Source organism: Capsicum annuum, chromosome 6 (genome assembly GCF_002878395.1).
Source record: "Capsicum annuum cultivar UCD-10X-F1 chromosome 6, UCD10Xv1.1, whole genome shotgun sequence".
Taxonomy (NCBI): Eukaryota; Viridiplantae; Streptophyta; class Magnoliopsida; order Solanales; family Solanaceae; genus Capsicum; species Capsicum annuum.
The window spans coordinates 218,891,916-218,900,388 of record NC_061116.1 but is presented as its reverse complement, the minus strand read 5'-3'; the positions used below and the strand labels follow the sequence as shown (position 1 = coordinate 218,900,388).

Sequence of the window (8,473 nt, the reverse complement as noted above, 5' to 3'; positions counted from 1 at the left end):
TCCATTTTACACAATGATTAAAAAACTATAAATTGTATAAAATTTTTACTATTTCATCCTTTGCCAATATTAATGATATGAGCATAGAAATGAATATTGAAATTGAAATTGTTCACACTTTAATGTATACTATGAATTATAGGGGTATCATGGAAAAATTAATTAATTCTATTTTGATCTAGTTAGTGATCAACTAATATGGGTCATTTATTTTTAGTAAGACGACCAACTAAAATGGGATAGAGAAAGTAATGAATTTAAAAAGGCATATCATAATATTAAAAAGCAAAAATAAAAATAAAAAAAATTGAGAGATGTACTTAGTTTTTAAAGTCAAGTTTAAGAGGTAATATAGTTTTATCCCAAATAATGTGACAAGATAGACAAAAATAATGTCTAGAAATTTTAACATTTTTAAATTATACAATGGTAATATATTTTTTTCTAATTTTATTTGATGTTGATTGATTTATGATATTATCATGATGTCCTTCATCGATATTTTAATCTATTATAGAAATTCTTTAAAATATTTATATATGATTGTTTTTCTACTAGCTAGAGAGTCGGAAGGTTGAAGGAATTCATCGTCTTTTATATAAATTATGATTTTTTTGACAATTATTTTTAGAAGAAACAAATAACTAAATTTGAAATATTTTATCAAAAAATAAAAATTAATCATAAAGTAAATAAATATAAAATATTATTTTATTATTTTATAGTTGAACTCCTAAGTTTCAATCACATTTTTTAATGGACTACATTATTTTAATATTACAACTAGAAGTTAAACTAAAATGATATGCATAATTTTTTATAGTTATTAAATTATAATTATATGCATAAATTTTTATAGTTATTAAATTAAAATTATATGCATAATTTTTTATAATTATTAATTTTTTAAAATTAAAAATATATAATTTTTTAAATATTTCTTATTATTAAAGAACATGGATCATTCCAATTCAAAAATTAATTTAAGGGACTATTTTAATTATTTTTTTTACAGAATAAAAATTATTTTAGTAATTATTAATTTGTAAGAAAAATATATAAAATTAAATGATATTATTGAAACAAAAAAAACTTTAATGAACTTTCTTAAGCTGAGGGATGATTCAACAAATTGCAAATCCAAATTCAAGATTCCATGTATAGTCCCAATGCACAAAACACAAAAGCCCCTGAATTTGAAAACAGACCAGAAAGCTGACAACAAACAACAACCCTCCCACAGTGGTAAAACCGTAATTCTCCACTACATCCAAGCCTCTTTCTGTCAATTAAATTAGCTCCACATTGTTTGTTTAATCATAGCCAATTTTTCCCTGCACACTCCCCACCATTTTCTTCATCCTCAGTATATTGTCAGCATTAAGAAAACACACACAAAACAGCACCGCTTCAACTGCAACAAGTCAAAAAACACGCATACAACACTGTGACATAGCATTAGTATCCAAGAACTCACTGAAAGTTCTGATCTTTACATCAATATATACACTCAAGATTCATTTTTTCATAGATTCTTGATTTGGGGTTTTGCTAAAAATGGAGAAGATTGTGTTTGTTGTTCACTGTGAGCTTAAAGCTTGTGGTATTGTGTAGTTTCTTGTAAAGGCTCTTTCTCAGTTTTATTATCAAAGAGAGGAAAGTTTTAGCCTTTCTCATTTTCCTTTCTTTTATTTTCTTTGATTCCCTCTCTTTTCTACCAATATAATGGGTTGCAAGCGTATGATAGTAGTGAATTTGGACCCACAAAGGAAGAGAAGTGGTGGATTGAGAACTAAACAGGCAGGGCGTGGGTCGTGCAGAGGAAGTTAGACAATTTACCCTTTTTTTTTCCCTCTGTTGAGACATCAATATATTTAATATTGCTTTGGTGTCTTGTGGGGATACATATAAATACCAAAACTTTCTATGGGGTACTTGTTGAAAGAGGTTTTGAAAACTCTGTGTGGAGTGAACCAGTGGTCTTATGCTGTTTTTTGGAAGATTGGTTGCCAAAATACCAAGTGAGTATCATATCTTCCTTGTGGTGTAGTTATTTTTATCAAGAAAGATTAAAATGGAAGTTAAAAGATGTAATCTTTGTCTTATAGTGTAATGGCTCAGCTCGTTAGTGATATTGTCCGTTCTGGTTTTAGAATGCATCACTAGGGTGTGAGGGTCTGTTTATTTATTTGTCCAACATGTTTTATGTGTTTTGCGATGTGGGATTTTTAGGATGTCATATCCGGTTTGAGTACAAAGTTAAGTGAGTTCTTGTTTTTAACACAATGGAGAAAAATGTGATTTGCATATTTCGAACTTGGATATGCTTGTATTTATCTTTTCTGAGTTTTACTTACTCTGTTATGCTTTCTTTTTTGGCTGATAGTTGTTTTTCTTTGCTGAGAAAATAGAGGGAAAATGAATGTGAGAACTGGAAAAGTTAAAAGTCTGACGGTCCTTTTGTTGTTCAGTGCTGCTGGGAAACTGTAAACTGAGTTTCACTGATTCCATTGTGTTTAGTTCCTTTATTCACAGTCTCCCTTGTTTGACCAAAGGCAAAGCTCTATTGATATGTATTATACTGCTGTGGTAATAGAGCTAAAGTTGTTTCTTCCGTTGTCGATTACGATATGATTTGACTGATAATAGATTTATGGCCTATGGGATATTCTTTGATTTTTAAAAAAGATTTATGGGATATTGTTGTAATGTTTGTCTTTGGTAATCTGATGACTTCATTTTGAGTTTTTGGAATGTTGTCCCTGGTCCAATCTGTTTTGTCTTCAAGAATCTTGAAGGAAGTTGTAAAAAGACAGATTTGTTGTAATCTTATAGAACCCTTTCAACTGTTGTGTTCTGCTTTGCACAAACATACTCATTACTGCTTTTGTCAATTTTGTTTGATTCTGTATATTCCTAGTATCAAACTTCTGATCTCTTGTTCTTTAGTTCCTTACACTTATCCATTAATATTGTGAAATTGGAATTCAGAGAGCTGTCACTTTCTGTGAATGACATGTGTTAATAGTTTTCTATTCTTGATTAAAGTATTTCAAGTACTGCAAATGAATTGATAGTGGTTTTCCAGGCTTTTAATTTGGGAAGAATCTTATTATGAAACTTCAACATTCTCTAATATTCGTGGAACTTCTGGAGTTGAGAATCCAGAGCTAGCTTTTCAAGATTGGAGTGCTTGTTGGGTTTCTGGTGGGGTTCAAAATCCTCAGCTTCTGAATCAAGCAGGGGAGAACTTGCATTTTCTTGTAAACAAAATGATGATGGACAATCAGTTCAATCTAGTAGGAGAAGGGTATGGCCGATTCTAAATGTATCTTGTTAATGTTTTAATCCTAAACTGGATAGAGTTACTTCATATGCTATATCTTTTATATATTTATTTCTTTTGAACATTTATGTTATATCTTTCATGTTGCATCGCAGACTAGTTGGCCGGGCTGCAGTCACTGGGAACCATCAATGGATTCTTTCAAAGGATTTAAGTAGAGATGTTCATCCACCAGAGGTTCGTATTTTGATTGTTCTTGTGCACTAATGGTCTATCACTTTCCTGTAAGATGCCCTTCCACAGTAAAGTATAGTCTGTGTCAGCACCCAAGGGTGCCTAGTGGTTCAATGAGGTTGGGTTGAGCACCATGAGGTCTCAAGTTCAATTCCCAACAGAGACAAACACTAGGTGATTTCTTCCCATCTGTTCTAGCGTTGGTGGACGGTGGCAGGTGTCCCGTGGAATTAGTCGAGGTGCGCGCAAGCTGGCCAGGACACTACTGTGTTCCAAGAAAAAAAGTCTAGTCTGTGTCAACTAAGTATCTATAATTCTACTTTCTCTGTTGCATTCAAATATGAATAATTTCCTTTCTAAACTCTGGTTGTGTGGTTAAACGAGTTTGTTTTACTATTCAACTGAATTTAGAAACTCGGAGATCTTAAAGTTAAGACAAGCTTAGATACTGATGCTGGATCTCTTCAATTTGGTGAAACTAAGATGTAATGTTATTGGTTTCTTGTATACTGAATACTACTGAGTTGATCAACTGATGCTTATTCTTTCTTCCATATTCTGTGGTCTTATTAGGTTTTGAAAGAACTCTGCCAACAATTTTCAGCTGGCATGCAGGTATACTAATCTTGATGTCATCTATATGAGATGCTGTCTCTATTTTTTGTAACTTAATTAAATTCTTTATATCATATTATTATGCAGACAATTTCAGTTATACCTGTTCTTCCCCATGGTGTTGTTCAATTTGGTTCATACTTGCACGTAAGTCTTTCGCTTTCTTTCCCTTTTAGAATCTTAAGCCACTGTTATGGCTTTGACCAGTGTTATGTTTCTTGTTCAGCCTTCAAGCTGATTACACTCGAGGAATCTGTTCTTAATTAATAAATCATTAGTCAATTAGTTCAAACTTCAAACAAAAAGAGTCTTGTATGCTTTAAGGTTTAGGGAGAGGGCTAAATATGGTGTTTTGTTGCCTGTTATTGTAAATATAAATGCAGTCAGAAAGAAAGTGATTCTATCAATGTAAAATGTGCTTAATCTTTCAGTTAGGACTACGCCAGATGTCTCCAGGGTTGATTTTTATTTGATAGTATTTTTAACTGCACTTAACTGGTTCAAATATTGAACAGAAGTGGAATAGTCGTTTTTGTTGCCTCAGATAATGGAGAATACGGGATTTATGGAGGATGTGAAAACACTAATAAGTCAACTAGGATGTGTCCCTGGTGTTTTATTGTCTGATGAGAATGCAACAAAAGAACCTGTGCTAGAAACTTCCAGACCAGTTTACCTTGGGAGTTCAGTCTCAACGGAATATTGTGGGAGAGCCAAAGTAATGAACTCCGCTTCAATAATCAACACGGGTAACTTAGTTGAAAAGCCAGAGGGTTTCATTGGTCAAGCTTCTTCTTCTTTGGCTGATGCAACGTTTCAAAACTCCAATGTCACTCAAAGTTTTACTGACTGCCATGACAACCACTTTCACAAGAAAATTTCGCCACAAGTGAAACCATGCATGTATTTGAACAGCCAGCTGACAAATAATGTGATCAAACCTGAGGCAATTCCTCCAAACCCCGACATATGGACGAAGCAGCAGGCTTTGCAGTACATTCCAAAGCCACCATTCTGTCAGGAATCTTCTTTTGGCTCATCAATTCTAGATAGTGGCAGCATAATGTTAACTGATCAACAGATCTCTGGTGAAAATAGTCTTGCGAAAAGCAATTTATCTCTGCCACATGGCTTTGGATCATCTCAGGCAAGATCCGATCATGTTCTGATGTCCAAATTTTATGAAAACTCGGTTCCACATCCCAGTTTTCTCGCAGATGCCAGCAGACCACCACACAAAATCACCACTTGCACAGAGAATATTGGAAATGGGCTTCCAGTTGGTTCTTCTGAATTGAAGGCATCTTCTAAATATGATGTGAACCATGTGATTAATAATTATTCTTTGGATGGGCAAGGTGCAGAATATTTGTTGGATGGGAGCAAAAGAATGGTAGAAAATGATTTGTTTCAAGCACTTGGCATTATGTTAACACAGAATGAGCAGCCAAATTCAAGTGAGTGCAATCAGGATGCTTATAATGAAAAGAATGAACACAGAGTGCGGAATCCCTTATTTGACGGTGCATATGGAGCTCAAAGTCAGTCAGGGGATGACTTGTTTGATGTTTTGGGTGCTAATTTTAAGAACAGACTACTGAATGGCAGCTGGAACAATGAGCAATGTAATGAACCAGACTCAAGCACAAAGGATTGGATTAAGAATAGCTCGACTTCTGCAATAAATCGGGAGGCTTCTTCTACCATCAACCAAGGAAACTCAGATAGTTGTATGTTCTCCATGACTGGTTTTGACCGTATTTTAGATACTATGGTGTCAAATCGTTCTTGTAAGCAGAGCTTGGATGACAATGTTTCTAGCCGTACAACGATTACAAATTTGAGCAGCTCCTCTGCCCCTAATGCTTCATGTTCCTATAACCGATTTGGGGTCTCCAGTCAAATTCAGGGAGAGCAATTTGGGTCTCCCAAGCCACTTTCAAAATCAGGAGCAGTGAGTTCTTGTTCATTCAGATCTGAGTGCTCCAAAGAAAACACAGGAATGTATTCTCAAAGTAGTTCAATTTATGGATCAACGATCAGTTCATGGATGGAAAGTGGTTATGACACAAAGCCGTCAAGCAGTGTTTCAACTGGCTATTCTAAAAAGCCAGATGAAACGAGCAAAACAACTCGCAAAAGGCTTAAACCAGGAGAGAATCCTAGGCCAAGGCCAAAAGATAGGCAAATGATCCAAGATCGCGTAAAGGAACTTCGAGAAATTGTGCCTAATGGAGCAAAGGTAATACACATCTTTTTGACACTTGAAATTCCTATTTAATCTCTGTTAATTTTTATTTATTATTTTCCAATTTTGTTTAATGAAAATTTTGCTCGTACTAATGCTTTTCCTTGATGGATCATCTGATTTCAGTGTAGCATTGATGCACTGTTCGAACGCACAATCAAACACATGCTTTTCTTGCAAAGTGTCACCAAACATGCAGACAAACTAAAGCAAACTGGAGAGTCAAAGGTTGGATCGTAACCATTTAGCCTTGTTCTCATGATACTGAAAAAACTGGGTTTTCTTATTGATATACTGTGTTAAGCATGAAGAAAGAAAATTTCCAAATTCAAGAAAGTCAGGAAAGAACATAATAACATAATTACAATCCGCATAATTTCTCAAGTTTCAGTTATACGGGTAGCTAGTTTTATGCTATAAGTATAAGAGATAATAAATCATACAAGAGACCTCAATTTCATAAGTGAATTGATCATCACTTCTGTCCTTATGTTGTGAACCCACAGATTATCAGTAAGGAAGGAGGATTGCTTTTAAAGGATAATCTTGAAGGCGGAGCAACGTGGGCATATGAAGTAGGTTCGCAGTCTATGGTCTGCCCTATTATAGTTGAGGATCTGAATCAACCTCGTCAAATGCTTGTCGAGGTTGGTATCTATGCATCTCAAAATAGTGATCCTTTTGTCCACTCCTTTATGGTTCTAACCTATTCAACAGGACCTCATTATTACTGAAAAATATGCCTGATGGTTGATCTAAATTTTCTGTTCTCTGCAGATGCTTTGCGAGGAACGGGGCGTATTTTTGGAAATAGCTGACATTATAAGAGGATTGGGCTTGACTATCTTGAAGGGGGTGATGGAAACAAGGAATGACAAAATATGGGCACAATTTGCTGTAGAGGTAACCAATAAGAATTTTGGTTATAACCTACTTCTTGTACTCACAATTTTTCTTGGTTGTTTGTCATTTAGCATGCTTAGAATTTGCTATTTAAAAACAGGCAAACAGAGATGTCACAAGGATGGAGATATTCATCTCACTCGTTCGCCTCTTGGAGCAAACAACAGCAAAAGGTGGAGCCGAACCTGCCAATGCTGCTGATAACAACACGGCAATGGTACGTTCGTTCCACCAAGCAGCCTCAATACCTTCAACTGGTAGAGCTTGTAGTTTGCTGTGATCAACACATTACTACTGCTTCACCTGGTATTGTTAAGAGCAAGCGGCAAATTTGTGCTTGCCATGACTAACATCTACACCAAAATGATACTTCTGGTTGTTCTAATGCTACTCGGTAATTCAAGGTGGGTACAATATTCCAAACCATCAGTGATTGTAAACTTGTAATATATAGCAATCAGATGCTATAGAATACCTCCTGTAGGATGGCTATGTGTGCTTGTTTTATGAGGTAGGTTGTGAAGATAATGATAGAATGAAGTGAATCACGTCATAAAGGGGTGGTTTCTTAGTTTATTGTATAGGAAAGTTTGAGATGATAGAAGGGGTGCTGGGAGAATTTATTAGCTGATGTGTTCCTTTATTGCAAGTTTTCTATGTTTTTTGGCTTCCAATTCTGTTTCTGCTACACAAGTGACTGTTGCAACCTGTCCTTTCCCTTGAACTATTTCTGTCATTTTTGTGACCTTGCTTAGCTTTCAGCGTTAGGAAACTTACGTAAATGTATCCTTCGGCCATCTACTTTACCAACATGGCCCAAATATACACTACCTATACACATCGGCTGTATAGGTATGTATATTATATGTATATCCAATGTAAAGTATACATTGGGCTATAATTTTCCAAAAGTAACCTTTCACTATTTAGGTGGGCTGATTTGACAGTATATCATTTAATGATTAATTTCTTGCTGTAATAGAAAAAATGTGAATATTATAGATACTATTATGTATTTTACCAATGTATGAAATTTATAAAAAGAAAATGTTTAAGCCATTTATAAGATTTTCTTTATAATATATATATATATATATATATATATATATATGTGGAAACCCCAACATTATTCTAATGTTATTTCATCTGTTAAAATATAAAACATTAGTCTGGGGAAAAAGTTAAAA

The 8,473-nt window shown here is 34.4% G+C and overlaps 1 protein-coding gene across 2 annotated transcripts; it reads left to right on the top strand.

Moving 5' to 3' along the window:
* The first annotated feature begins 1,203 nt into the window (after positions 1-1,203).
* Positions 1,204-7,960, top strand: LOC107875675 (transcription factor LHW). 2 transcript variants are annotated; one of them, XM_016722480.2, is made up of 10 exons: positions 1,204-2,021; positions 3,089-3,310; positions 3,442-3,523; positions 4,094-4,135; positions 4,223-4,282; positions 4,662-6,377; positions 6,510-6,611; positions 6,890-7,030; positions 7,161-7,286; positions 7,387-7,960. In XM_016722480.2, exons 1-10 carry the CDS (start codon positions 1,927-1,929, stop codon positions 7,564-7,566), a joined length of 2,766 nt encoding a protein of 921 aa, XP_016577966.2. In that variant the 5' UTR covers positions 1,204-1,926; the 3' UTR covers positions 7,567-7,960. The 2 variants fall into 2 exon arrangements, with proteins under 2 accessions (XP_016577966.2, XP_016577967.2); XM_016722481.2 differs by having other exon boundaries at positions 1,205-2,021; positions 4,680-6,377.
* Positions 7,961-8,473: the final 513 nt, after the last annotated feature.

Bases quoted from the DNA above. Each gene is read 5' to 3' on its own strand.
- LOC107875675 (XM_016722480.2), top strand. From the start codon at position 1,927: ATGGGGTACTTGTTGAAAGAGGTTTTGAAAACTCTGTGTGGAGTGAAC. The intron at 6,612-6,889 runs GTTGGATCGTAA...GTGAACCCACAG, and splicing joins AGCAAACTGGAGAGTCAAAG to ATTATCAGTAAGGAAGGAGG. The intron at 7,031-7,160 runs GTTGGTATCTAT...TGTTCTCTGCAG, and splicing joins CTCGTCAAATGCTTGTCGAG to ATGCTTTGCGAGGAACGGGG.